Source organism: Populus euphratica, unplaced genomic scaffold (assembly GCF_000495115.2).
Source record: "Populus euphratica unplaced genomic scaffold, PopEup_1.0 scaffold736.1, whole genome shotgun sequence".
In the NCBI taxonomy this organism is placed as follows: Eukaryota; Viridiplantae; Streptophyta; class Magnoliopsida; order Malpighiales; family Salicaceae; genus Populus; species Populus euphratica.
In genome coordinates this window covers 1-18198 of record NW_011500594.1, presented here as the reverse complement: position 1 = coordinate 18198, position 18198 = coordinate 1, and the positions used below count along the sequence as shown (strand labels likewise).

The window sequence follows — 18198 nt, the reverse complement described above, 5'->3', positions numbered from 1 at the left end:
ATTAATACTTTATTTTTTAGCTTATTTTTCATAATATAATCAAATACTGTAAAATGTTTTCCAATTTATTTTCTATTACACTAATAAATATAAAAAAATAATATATATTTTTAAATTTTATTTTTTCAAAATTTACTTTCTAGTAAAAATTGATTTTATAAAAAATAGTGATAAGGTCGACTGTGACATCCTAAATTAACTTGACAATTTAAAAACCCGAATTTTTTTCCGGGTTAGACCACTTGCCGACTGTGACTGACAACTATGGTTGTATCTCTCTCTACCACGGACTCTTCACCCAGAAATTCCATCCATTTAAGTCCCACGAAAATGTATTTTCATGGGCAGGAAAAAAGAGTAAGGAGAAGTCTATGGTGCTCTGAACTCTCAAAGGATAGTTATGGTTAAGCTTTGTTCGATGGCTTCTCACGTGCATCCTCCTGGTCTTGCTATTGTTTTTCACCAAGATCAGAAAAGGGTTATCAAGGTATGATTGTTGCGATGCGCATTGTTGCTTCGTTTTATCAGATTACTGCTGTCCTTTTGTTTCTTGAATTAAGAAAAAGGAATATGTTGTGCAGATTGTAATCCATGCATGGTGAATTAAGTAAAACACACACTAACTCGTACACACCCAAACACCACAAGGACACCAGAGAGGAGTTTTTACTAGGTGAGCTAGGCTCATCTGGAGGAAGAGATCAACATCTGGACCTCTCGCCTCCGCCATGGGGTTCCATAAGAATCTGCCATCTATAATCAAATTGAATCCTCAAATTAGCTTTTACCAAATTGCCTCTTTTCTTTCATTTTCATGATTATTTCAGTTGGTCTGTGACTCAAAAATAATCCTTTTCTTTTTATTGTTAATTTTAGCGCAAGTTATGAAATCAATATAGTGTTACCTGTTAGTTTACTCAAGGTTTTGATTATTATTGACTTATCATGGGTGTTTCTGGCGAGGTTATAGTTGTGTAGTAGTGTAGATGTCTTAGTGTCCCCTACATCCCCCATCTAATCCTTCCCGGATTCTATAAAAACTAAAATTATTATATTTAGATCATATATTATCTGAGGAAAACATTCTAAGTGGGCTATTGCCTATGATAAACCAATGCTTTTGTTCTGTGTTTTTGTTCCATCTCATGATAAGTTGTTTCTGTCAACAATAGATAATAGCTAATGTTTCGTTGATGCAGGATTTTCAGCCCTATTTACCTAGTTGGGGAGCAAGACAAGAGATAACAAGATCGAGTTCTCTTATGCTGAAATTACCTCAGCATGAACAACCATGGAGACCCATGAATAGGTTCTGCCAGTCTAATCAGTTTGCCGAGATTGACTCAACAATGAAAATGCCTATGGTCATTGATGTGCAAGGTTTGCAACATTTTGGGCTCTTTTGCTGGATGGATAATTGTAACATCATTTTCAAGTCCTTTTGTGTCTTTCTTGTCTTCCTTTCTTTGAAGAGTTTGGTATTTGGGTTAATTTTCTTTCCTGTTTTTTCCTTTGTAAAAGATTCATGTCAGAACCGAGCAAAAAGGTAGATCCATGCAGCAGACCTACTAGTTTGGTATTGAGGCTTAGTTTAGTTGAGTAGTTTTAGTAATAGTGCCATCAGAACTTTTATTTATTAACTAACTATTTCCACTATTTTTATTATTATTGGAATATGAAACTTAAGCAACAAAAGCAATGAAAGGTGATGTAATTCTGTAACAATTAATGGGATAAAATGGCATATGAGTTTTATGATGTCCGTTCTTATGGACTGTGTGAAGCTCAACTTTGTATGATATTGTTGCACAACACTCAAGTATTCTAAGTAGCATCTTTTTTTTGCTTCCAGATGCTCGCCCAGACTCTGTCCTTTTTATCTTTGGGATAGTTGAAAAAAGTACAAGACATGAGAAAGTCTTGCAGTTTCTTATGTCCAAGTCAAATAAATTAGAAAGAGATGGATTAGATTTATCTTTTCTATCTGAGTTGACTGGGCTACAAGCAGTGATGTTTGATGCACATCAGCAGTCACATTCTCCTCTTATTTACCCAAGTGACCAATTTGATTCCCTGAAATCTCTGGTGGACTTTCTGGGAGATATGGCCCACAGTTCAAAACTTATAGTTCTTCCAGATGGTCAGGTATCGCTAACTGGTAGCGGGACGGAGATGATGGATATCCTCTCTACAGTTGCTGAATTTTACTTGTCTAGAAACTCAATCACGTGGAGAAAACAATCAATGCTCATCCCCCATTTGAGCAGGTATGGATATTTAGACCTGGTTCTGTTTACTCAGAAGCATATGGCAGCTTTTTTTCTTGTTATGCTATTGAAAAATTCACCAAGTTCAACTTGAGTCCATTCCTTGTTCTCCTTTTCATTTTAATAGTATAAGTGGGTACTCAATTGACTGTGTAATCTATGTTCTTGACATATTGACTCAATTAGAGAACTTGCTGGTTGCTTCTAGAGTCTAGGTTGCCCAAAATAAAAGACAAATCTTTTGAAGTGCATATTGAGAAAGAAAAACTCGTTCCTGCAACGGCTGCCATACACAATGGTAATCTTTCTCATATATAGATAAGGATTATCATCCTTGTTAGAAACCATTAGTTTTTTACCTAGACATCTTCCCAAAATCTAAAGCTCAACACATCCAAAGCCCTACCAATTACAATAAACAAAAAAGATAGCATTATTGGTGAAATGCAAGAATCTGACTAGGATTGATATTCATGTCTTCTAAACCACCTCTTTATTGATCATTCCTCTCGATTATTCTAACACCTTTGTGAGTAAAATGGAGATAATGGATCACTATGACAAACTTGTTGCAGAAAGTACGAACTCAAGATCCCATGTTCAAAGTCGTTGGCAATGCAATAAACATGGCCAAACTTTAATCCACTATGTCCACTTAATACCAAATTTCTTCTCTACACAATAGTTGAGAACATCTCAATCAATCCAATAGTACATCTTTTCAAAGTCCAATTTAAACACAATAAGCATGTTGCCTCTCCTCCCAGCATCTTCTACCATCGCATATGCCAGCAGGGAGATATCCAAGTTTATACAACCCCAGACTACCTAATAAGGGAGTTTGAGAATGAAAGAGATTTTCATGCACCACTGGTTTACTAGACTACCATGGCCAATGCATGGTACCAACACAATTGTCACCAAACTAATAGACATGAAATTGTAGGAGTTAGTTCTAAATTCACTCATTGAGTCTCTTGAAGATGAGCAAGTTCTAAGAAGAAACCTTATGCAGGAGCTTTTGGAAGAATTAGATAATTGCCCCTAAGGATAAGGATTTTGGCCTGGAACTAATTTAAATTGGCCGCTTAGGTTATTCTACAGAACATGTTTTACCTTTGTATCAATCCATTTATGCTTTAGATATTTCTCTACATGCCCTAAACCTTTGTCTCTTGTTCCAATTTAAATATCCTTCAAATTTTAGCAAAAATATTGCTGTTTAACATTGATTTTTCTTCACACCATATGCCAAATTCCTTCATGGTTTGCTGGGTTTATCTTGTGTAACTCCTGGCCTTCTTGTTCTATTTTATCCCGGATCTTTGATATTTTCTTATTCCTTCATTTTCAGGAAGTTGGATTAGGCAATTGTGATACAAATCTTATTCTAGTTAAGTTTTTAGGTAAAAAATGTCTTGTGACACTTGTGTAGTGGACCTTTTCTGTTTAAAGCTGCTGAAATTGACACAGAAACTCAATTTTTGCAACAAGATTCACCGTTGCTAATTTTTTTTTTCATGCTATTTTATAGCTGTTTTATATTCACTTCTAAATATCATCAAGCTATAGCTATAATACTTCACTCTGCAATCATTTGATTGACCAGGCTTGATACAAGTAAAGTAGATGCTACCATTACGGGGTCTTCTTTCAAGGTCAGAGATGTGACAGCTGCTACTTTGAAGAGGTATAAATCTATCCATTGCAAAAGCACTTCATTTGTCATTTTCTTTTTGCCAATCTTTTATGACAATTCAACATGAAGTTGCCCATAATGAGAGACTTTGTCCTGATTTTTGTTATCTCGAATTATATTGCTTTCTATCTACTATTAGTCTTGCATTTGAGGGTTTGAAATATTTAGGCATGGATTAGGAGTGCTTTTGGGAGGGTTTTAGGTGGGTGAAGTGAGGCTAGATTCTTTGGATATGTAATGCTTGCAATACTCTTTTGCATTTTGATAGATTGAAAATTCAGTAATGTTTCAAGATGAGCATTTATCACTAAGATGATTACAGAGTTACACAAGTCCTTGATATAGTGTTCCGTTTTCATAACATGGACTTCCTACAAGGTTACAACAGTACTTTTATTTACTTGTGCATATGAAGTACATGCATCGTCTTCTGTAAATGTGGTGTTCTAGATGCCTGCTTTACTTGTTTACATTTTGTTCTCATTTAATACAGTATTATTTATTTTTGCAGTCCTGTGAAAATCAAGCCATCTCGAAAAAGGAAGAATACTAGAAAGGGAGGTAGAGAGAGTGTTGTCTACAAAAGGAACTACTTCAATGCATGTGAGAGCCTTCTATCTTTGATGATGGACAGGCGACATGAGAAAACAGCAGTCTTGTCTCTGAAGAAATCTGGCCCTGAACTTTGCTTCTGAACCAGCTCTCTGTTGGCATTGCTGGGACAGGCCTTGCTCTTCTTTTTTCTGTCATCTGCAAGGTAGCTTGCAGGAGAGTACCCTTCAGTGCATGTAAACTGTTTTGCACAGGCATTGGTTTCGGGCTGGTCTGGCTCTCTTGGGCAGTGAATAAATTGAAGGACACGGTTGTTTACATTAGCAAACATGCAAGCAAGGTGGGTCTGAAGGATAAGGAAATAATTAGGATTGTGGATAAAAGTTTTCATGACATATGCTTCAGAGCTGTAACAGTGATGGCAGTAGTAGTGCTGAGGCTTGTATGAGCATCAAGTGGTGAAGTTGTGAAACATGCTGCTATGGAAATGCCTTATGGTTTGGATAATTGATGGGTAGAGAGTGTAACTGCAAATTATGTAGCAAGTGATGATTAAATGGGCTCAGGTTTATTGCCATTGCACGTCAGTCTGCTGTTGCATTTCAGCTTGAGCTATAAATACAGGATGGGTCTTCCATGAACGGAGCTCGTAATATGGATCGCTCTTCTAGTAAATTCTGTGATCGATTTTGTAAATGAAAGGGAAATGAAGTGTAAGTCTGTATCAGAAAAACCTAAAAAAGCCACCGTAGAAATTTGTTAATAGAATTAAAGATGTCCTATTTAACGTTGTTATGTTAGATATTAAGTTCAGTGCAAGTGTTGGGTTAGGAGGATCCCCTGCAGCGTGCACTTAAGTAGCTGATGTGAGGTTTTTGAAAATATATAAACGAAGCGAAAATGAGTTTTTTTTTTTTTTTGAGAGTTTTAAGAATCTCATTAAATATAAAAATTTAGAATTGTTGAGAGATTATTTAAAAATTAATTATTTTTTTCTTTGAATATTTATTTTCAGATCAGGTTGAAATTTAATGGTGATTTACACACATTTTCAGTAAAAAAAATCTTATTATTCCTTTTAAAAAATAGATTACTATATATATATATATATATATATTAGATGCTTACATATTATATTTTTCTTATTTTTTTTTAAAAAAATAATAGGCATAACATTTTATTTATAAAAAAATCTAGAAATTTTATAAATAATAAAATATCAGTTTACATCTTAAATAATGTTATATATTATTTTACAAAAAAAATTATAAATTCATTTAATAAAGTTCTATTTAATTTTTCTAGGTTAAGAATTATAATTTCTTATATTAATTATATTCTAGTTTTTAATCACTAAAATTTATTTACAATTAAATAACACTTGATTAATCATTTCATTTTAATTTATAACCAATAATTTTTATGTGTGTGACCTATTAGATTTCTAATAAATTGGATCAAATATAAGTCATAATCTTAAATAAAATTAGGTTAAATAAATTAAATAATTTAATTTATTATCAATTAAATAATTGATTGATTTATATTTGAAAATCAAATATAATATCTAACAATCTATTATAAACTCTTAAATATCATGAAAGTTACAAGTAGTTTAACTTAACATTTTAGTAACCAATCTTCTCGGTGTAATTATAACATTAATTATATATGCTTTATCAAATTATGTTAATTCTTAATATTATAATCTTTTATTATTTAAATAAAATTTTGAAATTCTTTTTAAAATTCATTCAATATTGACTAAGGATTTCACAACAAATACTATTTAAAAATATATACAATATTTTATTTAATTTATATAAGATAATGAATTTTTTATTGATTACTCAAATATTTTTATATAATTTTATGTTATATTCAATATTTACCTATTTGTTATTCTTGATTAAGATAACACGTAATCAAGATTAAATCATAACAATCTATATATAAGATAATTTAGTAATTTTAATTATATAATTATCATATAATTCTTTTCATAGATATATGACTTCTTCATATAAAATTTTTCTGCAAATCAATTTTGTACACATATCATCCAATAAATATCTACATATTAGTTTCAAATATTTTTTATATTTCAATTTATGATAGGAAAAAATATAATAAAAAAATTATAATTAATAACCAATCATAATACAACTAACTAAGAATATTTAGAAACAATATTTTGTAATAAAATTTTTATAATTAAAGTAATTTTATAATATTTTTTTTGTAAAATATTTATTCCATAAAACATTGCATCATGAACTTTATTTTTATTTTAAATTTATAAATTAAACATTTATTAAACAAATATAAATGGATAAAATATTTTTTTACTAATAATACATTGTAATTCAGTGATGTGAATCATTGCATTTTTATTAATTCGGCAGATTCAGCTACTTGCTTTAGGATCTATAGCCGTAAATACGATTTCTAATGCTTGATCATGAATATCTGAATTTTACTGTGAGATTGTTCTTGGCCGCATTCTAGTTACGGGCACAAATCTAGAGCTGGAATTTTTACACTCTCAAGTGTCAAAATCAAAATGGACTCGGTAATTTACACTGATTATCACCACATTCAACCAATTCTTCCTGAAACAAACTTTTACAGTCTCAACCAGCCCTATTCACCCAAAAAATAGAGAATTTTTTTCAAAGAAAGGTCAATCATAGGGTATTAGTCTAGAATCATTACTATTTTGACGGATATTATTTAAAAATAAAAAGAAAACAACCGAAGCAAAATGGTCAAAACATGTCGATTAATTGTCCGCGACTGATGTGGAATTACAGACAACAATCCACCGACTGTTAACTTTTTTAGCAGCACCTGGAAAAACATTGCATCGGTGCAAGTCCAATAACCAACCACAAGGCACTTTTTTTTATATATCAAATATCAATCTGGCCTTCTAACCTGCCCCTTTAGGATCCATCGTCACCACCACTCACTGAAGCACTTTTGAGACTACCCCTGCTCCAACTGTTCTTCCTCCTTCCCTCAAGGCAAACCTTTGTCCTACCATATCAAGAACATGCAATGTATTCAATGCACAGTGACAAGGCTACAACAAGTTTCGTCATTCAGCCATGCAACATTAGGTCTGATTGTAATATGTCAATTGTCAATTTCAGATTTGATGTGCCCAAGAATTTAACACAAAAGATAATAACAATCAAAAGGAAAATGCCTTTTAAAGTTGCATGGCAGGAGCAGGTTATTGCATCCAAGGAAGATCAATAGGTAACTTGAACCAGAAAATCAGAATGAGGGTTCTAGTTTAACAGACCTTTCTCAAGAGGAACTGGTAAGATTAGCTCAAAGATTGCAGTCACGTTGTCCCCAGGCATGACCATCTTCACATTTTCTGGCAACTCTACTTTTCCAGTGATATCTGCAGTTCGCAAGTAAAACTGAGGTCTGTAGTTGGAGAAAAATGCAGTATGACGCCCTCCTTCATCCTTCGTGAGGGAGTATATTTCTGCCTCAAATCTCTTGTAAGTTTTCACAGTTCCAGGCTTGGCAATAACCTACATAATGAGTGGAAACAAGATAATAAAGGCAAGCCTGTATTAATTCAAACATCAATATACATCATACTTTTAGTAAGATTCTTTCATGTGATTAATGCATTGATCAATAATGACCATAATGATGCCAACTGAAGTGGATATTAAATGAGATACCAATTTTACACGGTATCTACCACAAGGATCAAATATTTTTGGTCCAAAATTACACAGATCCAAGTAATAAGAATTTGTGCACTTCATAAATTTGATAAAAACAAATCTAGAATGAATTTATAAACTTGATGAAATGAAATCTAGAATTAAAAAAAAAAAAACATCGTTTCCATTCTCTCATTAACCTTGCCTGCCACTTACCTGCCCACGTTGCACATCTTCTCGTTTCAAACCACGAAGGAGAAGACCCACATTGTCTCCAGCCTAATAAGATAAAAATACTCACCAGTCATTTAATAACCACTGTAAAGAAGAATCTGAGGCCAAAATAGTAAATAGTGCTCAGGCTGTTGACTTACCTGTCCTTGATCCAACAATTTCTTGAACATCTCAACACCAGTCACTGTAGTTCTCTTAGGACCTTCCTGCAAATAAAAGTCTCAGTATAAGGAGTACAATAATATGCAGTGCAATCTCACTCAAATTTCACAGCCAGACTAAACTTAAGCATAACAGCCTCCAGACTTGTTGGTTAATATTCAAAGGAGTCTTACAGTAAATCACAGCTCAACAAATTTATGGATAGAAGTAAATGAGGATGCTTGACAAGCAATAAAAAAAAGAAGGTTAGATGAACTTTTACTTTTGATAGTCCCAAAATTTCAACTTCTTCACCAACTTTGATGGTCCCTTGTTCAACACGTCCAGTCGCAACCGTTCCACGTCCCTTCAATAAATGCAAACATTCAAATTAAAGGAGCAGCATTCCAGAGAGCACATCTTTTTTCATGTACAAGAAAAAATTATTTTACAAGAATATCAATTGAAGAATGAGGCATTATGCCCAGTTTACTGCAAATATGACATGATATGATGAAGAACGGACATTCCAAATCAAAACATCTTAAATATAAAACCATGGTGAGAGTTTTGTATGAAGAAAAGAAGGGAACTTGCAGCACTATCAATTGGGTTGCCTATTTGCTCACCAGCCTATTTCAGATTAGGAAAGAGTTTCCCACACAAACTAAGGAAATGAAATCCCAAAACAATGAAGAAAACACTAAAAGGTGCTGCAGTCATGCAGTTAATTCTTGAGAACTAATAATCTAGACAAAATACGCATTATCTGCCTATTTTACCTGAATTGAGAAAACATCTTCTATTGGCATCAAGAAAGGCTTTTCGAGTTGACGCACAGGATCAGGAATGTATTCATCCACAGCATCCATCAACTTTAAAATGGCTTTCTTACCTATTTCCTCATTTGTACCCTGTAAAGCAGACAATGCCGATCCTCGAACAATAGGGATTTCATCTCCAGGAAACTTGTAGAAACTGAGTAGTTCTGTAAAAAAAAATGTTAGTGAAGAGCTTGTGGCAAAAAGATAAAAAGAAAATCAAACAAAAGCAAGAATAACTTTCCATAAACATCATCTACAAAGGACAATACCTCGGACTTCCATTTCCACAAGCTCTATTAACTCTGGATCTGATACAACATCAACTTTATTCAGAAAGCACACGAGTGATGGTACACCAACCTAGCCAAAGCATTCGGAAAAGTAAGTTCAAGGTTGGATCATCATAAACATGTAAAAGGGAAAACTAAATATGCTTTAGATTCTAACAGAAGATGCCCACCTGGCGAGCAAGCAAAATATGTTCCTTAGTTTGTGGCATGGGCCCATCAGCAGCAGATACAACCAGAATTCCACCATCCATTTGAGCAGCTCCAGTAATCATATTCTGCAAATAATTAGATTCATCACTAGGTAAAGCATCCATAATACAATTTAAGAGAATTAGATTACTTAACCAGCAAATTCTGAGGAATTGCTAAAAAATCTCGGATTTTTCTGAAAAAATTCAGAGATTGTCAAATCCAAAATAACTTCTCAATCCAAATTTCATAACATGACCAACACTTTCTTCACCAGTATTTCTAATGTATAACTGGCAGCAGTTTACGTAGGTCCAGTAAAACAATAGTCAAAACATTAATCATGGGTGTAAGGTTCCTGAAAAGAACAAGAAATTATCCTTGTCATGCATTCATCAGTCTTGCTACATATTTCTAGAACCTCCCCCATCTTTAATTCTTTACATACAATAATTGCGACAATGCAAATTGAGCCTAGCATGTTATGCAGCCAAAGAATCCAAAAATTGAAATGTATCTTCGTTTTTCATTCAATAATAAACTAAATCCATGACTTACTTTAACATAATCTGCATGACCAGGGCAGTCTACATGGGCATAGTGACGCTTAGCAGTTTCATACTCCACGTGGGCCTGCAACAGTAGATTAAAAGATCAGAATAAAAACCACATATATATTAAAAGGAAAAGGCAAGACCACAAAAATAATAATCCATACTTGGCATATCCAAAATGATAAATGTAGCACTAAGTAAAGTGTTATAAAAAAATGAATTTACTATATGAAATGCATGCAGAAAATAAGGCAAGGTAAGGGGAGGGGAGGTCATTCCAACCGTTGCAATCGTAATTCCTCTCTTTTTCTCTTCAGGGGCCTTGTCAATTTCATCAAAAGCAATGGCCTTGGCTTTCCCTTCTTCTGCTAGCACCTAAACACAAACAAACACTTAAGGTCCTACCCAATCGAATGTTCCAAACTTTCAGAACCAAGAAAATGCAAGAGTAAACCAAACCTTGGTAATAGCAGCAGTCAAGGTAGTCTTGCCGTGATCAACATGTCCAATTGTTCCCACATTCACATGAGGTTTACTGTCAACACAAAAAAAAAAACAACAAATTATACAATCAACAATCTATTCAAGTCACTCCTTTTCTTCATTCTTTCACCAGCTACCCCATTCCTTCATCATCATTTTCCCCCTCTATTTCCTGATGGGTTAGCACAAAAATTCATCAATGTTGGCTTTCTCTTTTCACCCAGATAAACTTAAAACAAGGCTAAAAAACAAAAGAATCAAAGAAAAAGAAAACAGTATCACGAATTTTGTTTTTCTCCCTCGAATCTTTTGTCTACAAAAAGAGAGAATATTCGGAAGAAAACCGCAAAAGTTTCTAGAAAACCATAAAAGGAGGGAGAAAATAAAGTAAACTTACGTTCTGGTGAAGGTGGCCATGGATCTCCACCATGGAGAAGAAGAGGTTCTGTCATTTGACGAGAGAAGAGATTCAGTTAGGGAAGATGGCGATCCTCGGCAGCAGCAGTAGAATTGTGAGGAGAATGGTAAAAGTCGCTTCGAATTAGGGTTTCTAAGGGCCAAAGAAGCCATCTGGGTTCTATTCAGAAACGAAATGTTACAGAGAGAGAGAGGGAGACTCGCTGTTCCAGTGGCTTGGGGTTTTAGGGGTTTTGGTTTTTTGATGTGAAAACTATGAGCCCGACCCGATTCGATGTTTTGTGGCCCATTCAGGCAGCCTGAGGTCTCAGTTAGGGTCTAAAGAATCTCTGTGAGTATAATTGTAATTATTTTAAAAAATATTTTTTATTTTAAAAAATAAAATAATAATTTTTTATTTTAAAAAAATTAGTTTTGATATTATTATATTAAGATGATTTGAAAAAAAATAAAAAAAATATTAATTTAAAGTAAAAAAATAAAAAAATTAAAATTTTTAAAAGTGTTTTGAAATATAAAAACAAATAAGATATTAGTAGAGCACATTTAAAAAAACAAAAAGAAGAGAAATTTAATTACTCAATATTTGTCTCAACTAACTAAATATTTTTCTTTATTTGAATCATATGATAAAAAAAAAGAAACAATAATAAATAGATAAACACACTCACACATTTATATAAATTGATTAATAAGGATAAAAAAAATACATTATCAATTTGGATAGAAGAATAAAGTTAAAAACAATAAGTTTTTGATAAAAGAGTTAAGAAAAAAGTCATAAGAATAAAGATTAAATTGAAAACATAATTATATGATAAAAGACTTAACAAGTATAATCTTTCAACGTGTTTTCTTACATAAAAAATTATAAATATACATAAAAAAAACTTATAAACATATCTAATTAAATAAGTCATGAACTATTGTGTAGAAAATAAATAAAAAAGTAATTAATAATAAATAAAAATATAATTAAAAAAATCAAGAGACTAATATAAATTAAGATACTTAATATCATAATACGAGTCATTTATCTGATTATGTTTAATAATTTTGTTTATAATAAATCAATTTGTAATTGAGATTGTCATACATAAAATTTATTGAATAAAATAAAAAAAATATTATGTAAGGTTACACATATTAAAAATATTATAAAAAATTAAATACTTAATTTATATAAATTATACAAAAGAAATTACATATAAAACATACTAACCTATACAAAAATTAAACACATCTAATATAATTAAAAAATAATTGTTATTCAACAAAAGCTAAAAACTCAAAAAATAGAAAAAGATATTAATTAAAACATAAATTTAAAAATTATTTTCAGAAATACATATGAAAAATATATTAACATAAAAAAATTATTTAAAAAAAAAAACAATGAGACTGAGTATTGTTGGGCCTGATAAATCAATCCTAATACTTGATTCAATTAAAAAAAGATCCATGCATCGGCCTAAAAGATTGGACCCAATCACCCAGGCCTTTATATTTTTTTTTTGTTTAATAGGTTCTTTACCCTAATATCTTGAAACAAAAACAAACGATATATTATATGGAAATTTCAAAGTATGGTTTTTTTTTCCTCTCCAAAAACTCATTTTGAATATATTTTTTCCCTTAGAAAACACCGTAACAACCTTTTTAAACCAATCCATGTCCTTTAAAACACACAAAAACAAAATTACCTCAAAACCTAAAATCAATATAAAATTAAAAATCTTCTTAGTTTTAAATTTATTTTTTATATTTTGAAATAAATTTAAAATCTGTGACCCATGTTACCCTTGTTTTTCGCTTCAATCCTCTTTTCTCTTTTCTCCACCCAAAAAAGACTAAAAAAACAAAAATAAAATTTCATATCAAAATGTATTTTTTAAAAATTTTAAAGACTAATTACCTAATAGATAAAAAAAAAAGGAATGAAAATGAACTTTTAAAACAAATTTAAATCCATCACCTATGTTACCCTTATTTTTCACTTCAATTCTCTTTTTTTCAATTAAACCTTCCGTCCCTTCCTAAAAAAACATATAATTGGGTGCTGATTTGGGATCAAAAGAGCTTAATTGTGAAAAGAAAAGTTTAAGGACTAAAATAAAAATGTTTAAAAATGCACTATTGCAATATAAACAGTGAATTATGAAAGGATAAACAGTAAAAATAGCTATAATATTTTACTAATATACTCCTTCCTCCGTGGACTCTGGAATTGACAATATTAGCCTCATTCCTTAAGACATTTTATTTGTTAACCAATAACTTCACAAGACTAACTGATTAATAATCACGAATATATATATATATATATATGGCATGACCACTGCTTTGACTTTTTTTAGAGAGGCTTTAATCACGAATATATATATATATGGCATGATCACTGCTTTGACTTTTTTTAGAGAGGCTTTACTTATGCATATTTGTGTGGTGTAGAGTATTTTTTTTAAATATATATAAATAATTTTTTTAAATTTTTTTGATATAAACATTTTAAAATTAAAAAAAATAATAAAAACATCAATTTAAAATAAGGTAAAATATAATTTTAAAAAACATCTAAAAACATAAATTACCACATTTCCAAACACTTGACTTCAAGAAAAAGGAAAGAAAAAAGAAAAGAAAAGAGGAGGAGGCAAGATATGGGTCCTTGTATCTATCTTTCATGACAAATTTGTTGTCTTCGCTTTTCAGCAAAGTCTAAGTCGGAGCAATTTGAGTATCATGTAATATAAAGATGGGTGCATTTTTGTGATTTGCAATTATAGCTTCTGATCCCTTGCAAATTGCCATGGCTCTTAAATTTTCTGCCATCCAAACACTGGTGGCCTTCATTTTCTCATTCCTGCCTACTGTTATTATCCCTTTGAAATTCAGCTATCCTGCCGTTTTCAATTTCGGTGATTCAAATTCAGACACCGGTGGTCTTGTTGCAGGTCTTGCCTTTCCCGTTGGGCCTCCCAATGGACAAACCTACTTCCAGCAGCCACAGGGGCGGTTCTGTGATGGCCGCTTGATCATCGATTTTTTAAGTAATGCATTTATCTCATCATCAATTTCTTGCTTTTTACATCTTTAATCTCCTACAATCGCATGGGCTTATTTTTGCAGTGGATGCCATGGACCGACAGTTTCTGAATCCATATTTGGATTCTGTGGGAGCTCCTAACTTTCAGAAGGGGTGTAACTTTGCAACAGGAGGATCTACTATACTTCCTGCAAATGCTGCTTCGATTTGTCCCTTTTCATTTGGAGTTCAGGTGGCTCAGCTTGTCCGATTCAAGGACAGAGTTCTTCAATTGCTAGCCGAGGGTATTTTCTATATCTTTCAACTGATTTTAGCATGTGCAGAAAATGCTTTTCGCTAATGGAGATATATTACTTGTTATAGACAAGGAATTTCAGAAGTACCTCCCTCTAGAAGATTATTTCATGCAAGGCCTTTACATGTTCGACATGGGTCAGAATGACATCGACGGCGCGTTTTATTCGAAATCTGAGGACCAAGTGATAGCCTCTTTTCCAACCATTTTATCAGAGTTTGAAGCTGGAATTAAGGTTGTAATCCTTCATTCTGTTTGTTTTTTTTTTCAAAATAGTACTTGGGAGAATAGCTTAGTTGTGGCACTAACCTTTCTCTTCTTTAATTTTTGGTGTTCTACAGATACTATATACCGCCGGTGCTCGGAATTTCTGGGTTCATAATACAGGACCTCTTGGCTGCTTACCTAGAATCATTGCAACATTTGGGAAAAACCCATCAAAGCTTGACCAGCCTGTATGTGTTGATTCACATAACCGTGCAGCTAGTGTTTTCAACTCACAACTGCATGATCTTTGCACAAAGTTTCAGGGGCAATTCCCAGATGCTAATGTCACTTATGTGGACATTTTCTCAATAAAAATGAAACTCATTGCAGATTTTTCACAATATGGTAAGTAATAAGTTGTAATTGGTTTCACTCAATCTCCCCCACAACATTACCTTTTCATGCACTTGCAAAATCTCATGAACCATGCATCCAGGATTCAAACATTCGCTAGCAGCTTGCTGTGGATATGGCGGGCCGCCATTGAATTTTGACAACAGAATTGCTTGCGGTCAAACCAAGGTTCTTAACGGCAGCAAAGTGACAGGGAGCCCTTGCAACGACACAGCTGAATATGTTAATTGGGATGGAAATCATTATACAGAAGCTGCAAATCGATATGTTTCGGAGCAAATATTGACAGGAAATTACTCCAACCAATTGCCTCTCTCAATAAATACTCCTCAACATCCATGTTCGTCGACTCCAAACTATTATATTAAAGGATAATTGCAAAAAAAACTCCACTAGTTTTTTGAAGAAGACGTTAGTATCTGCAATCTCTGAATGATCTTCATACCCAAGACGACTCCTCCTGTCACAGCATCAATTCTGAAGAGAAGTTAGCTACAGCGATGCTTTGAATTTAAACAAATGACCGTCGCCATGAAGACCGTTACATAACGCATCGTTTGGATTAGTAAGGTGCAGCGTTTTGGTTAGTTAATGATGCGCAGCGTTTTGTTTAAAGGAAAGAAACTCGCTGGCTTGGAACGACAGCGTTTGTCGCGGCAATGTTAAGCCAATACACACCGTTTTTATCTCTTCTAATTGTTAAGTCATGAATGTTTTATTCTATTGCCAGGGCTGGAAAATCTTGAAGAAAGTCTGCTATATATATTGTAACAAATTCCTTGTCAGGAGGTTATGAAAACAAAAGTGATGAAACGAACGTACCTTGTGATTCAGGAGATTCCAGCATCTCGTCTCTTCTCTCTCTCTTTCTCTCATGTTATTTTTCATTTTTTATATGCTGGAATACCTTTTCCTTCTGCACAAGTTTCTTCTACAGTAGATCCATCTAACTCTCCTCCTGGATTTAATCCAAGTTGGAACTCTTACTATCCACTAGAGCAGTTCTTTGAACTCAAAAGATGGCCTCTGATACAAGATCCCAAAATCTTAAGTTAGAGGATCTTTTAGAATCAATAATGAGCAGGTTATGGTTAGAAAATAAAAAACATTAGATCCAATCATGAAATAAAGATTGGTGGGTTGAAAAATCTCACTAGTGGGTTCGTATTCTAACAAAGCTCTCTCTTATATAAATTACACTTATTTGTTGGAGAATTAGTGCAAGTATATGGACTTAAGATACTCATAATCTTGGTTTTTCACTTGATGTCTATTTTAAATGTAGAGATAATAGCTCTACTTTAAAGTTTGTAAATCTAGCGTGACTTTCTAATTTTTGATAAAGATAATGTTTATACATGGCTTTATAATTTCAATCAATATTTTGAGATTGAAGAGATTTCAAAAGATTATAAGCTCAAACTAGCCATTTATTATTAGAAAAACCATTTATTATTAGAAAAGGAAAGCATTGTATTGGCACCAAAATTTTATGAGTAGCATAGAAAACCAAGTTGTTACATAGAATGATTATGTTGAGGCACTATATTGTAAATTTGGTGGCCAAAAAGACCCCTTAGAAGAGCTTAAGGACTTGAAACATGAGGGTTTAGGCAACAATGCTTTTAACTATTAAAAACTATGAATGTCCTTTCACTGACATGGATAAAATGTGTGTTTCTCAGGGGTAATAGTTCTACACTAATTGAGACTACTAGAATTGAACAAATACAAGGATTGTTGGATAGCCAAACACAAGTAGCAGAGTTATTTTATGTAGTCTTAGTTTTTTGAAAGATGAAGATAAGAAATTGAGGCCAACAACTACTTCACTTCCATAATAAAAGAAATATACTTTTGACCTTGAAGCCTTGATATATACCTATCAGGGAATATTTAAGGAACCTTAGAGTTTACCTCCCCTTAGAGGACATGATTATTCCAGTCCTCTAGGGATAGGAATTTAACAACCCAAAGGATTATATATATTCTAGCTTACAGAAGGATGCTATCGAATAAATGGTAGAAGAGATGTCACAAGTAGGCATCATTCAATGAAGCAACAACCTATTTTCCGTACCTATGGTGTTGGTTAAAAAGAATGATGGTTCATGAAGGTTATGTGTTAACTACATGGCTCTAACAAACTTAATGTCAAAAACAAGTTCCCTATACCTATAGTGGAAGAATTAGTTAGGGCCACTATCTTCTTAAAAGTGGATTTAAGGGCAGGATACCATCAAATTCATATGGATCCTGATAATGTATACAAAACAACCTTTAGAACTCACAAAAGACACTATGAATTAATGGTGATGCCTTTTGATTAGTACTTAAAAATGCATTTTTATCAAGATTTTATATCATCATTTTGCACTTGAAGTATTAATAACTCTTTAACTAGAGCATGTTTTATAATAACATATCTAATAATATAAGATACCTTTAATTTATGATAAATGTTCATCTTAAATGCAGGCCTATCACATAAATTAAGGGATTGATTGATGCATTTAACTACTAAAATTGAGAAAATAAAAAAAAGGCTAAGCTTAGAAAAGAGATACTGGTTTATTCCAAATTGGAATGCTGTTTAGTTATTGGATAATATCTAGAGCTGTAGAACTTGGATTTGGCTCTGCTCTATATGGATGGAAAGCTAAGACATAGGCCTAAAACTTTTATATGAGTCTAAGATTAAAAAAAAAACATTTTCAAGTTCAAATTATAGTAACAATAAAGAAGTCGAAATATGTCTTTGACACAACCAAAAGATTGATGTCTTCTCCCAAGTGCAGGAGTATCAAAGTAATAAATAACTTGGCAAGATCAAGGTCAAACCATAAGGAGATTAATTATATAAATTATAAATGACAATAATATAACAACAATAA

At 32.5% G+C, this 18198-nt stretch overlaps 2 protein-coding genes and 1 pseudogene across 2 annotated transcripts; 2 read left to right on the top strand and 1 right to left on the bottom strand.

Annotated features, from left to right (window-relative positions):
- Positions 1 to 239: 239 nt before the first annotated feature.
- On the top strand, positions 240 to 5361 carry LOC105115558 (uncharacterized; annotated as a pseudogene).
- Positions 5362 to 7082: 1721 nt separating this feature from the next.
- Positions 7083 to 11576, bottom strand: LOC105115557 (elongation factor Tu, mitochondrial-like). The gene is made up of 12 exons (XM_011012470.1): positions 11323 to 11576; positions 10902 to 10977; positions 10725 to 10817; positions 10447 to 10521; positions 9870 to 9974; positions 9679 to 9769; positions 9368 to 9573; positions 8869 to 8952; positions 8585 to 8650; positions 8427 to 8489; positions 7829 to 8069; positions 7083 to 7557 (listed from the first exon to the last, which is right to left on the bottom strand). Exons 1-12 carry the CDS (start codon positions 11493 to 11495, stop codon positions 7487 to 7489), a joined length of 1344 nt encoding a protein of 447 aa, XP_011010772.1. The 5' UTR covers positions 11496 to 11576; the 3' UTR covers positions 7083 to 7486.
- A 2431-nt stretch (positions 11577 to 14007) lies between these two features.
- On the top strand, positions 14008 to 16162 carry LOC105115556 (GDSL esterase/lipase At1g54790-like). The gene is given in 6 exon segments (XM_011012469.1): positions 14008 to 14392; positions 14472 to 14672; positions 14752 to 14918; positions 15025 to 15295; positions 15387 to 15602; positions 15605 to 16162. Coding segments are annotated over 6 exon segments (1164 nt in total). The 5' UTR covers positions 14008 to 14151; the 3' UTR covers positions 15673 to 16162.
- Positions 16163 to 18198: the final 2036 nt, after the last annotated feature.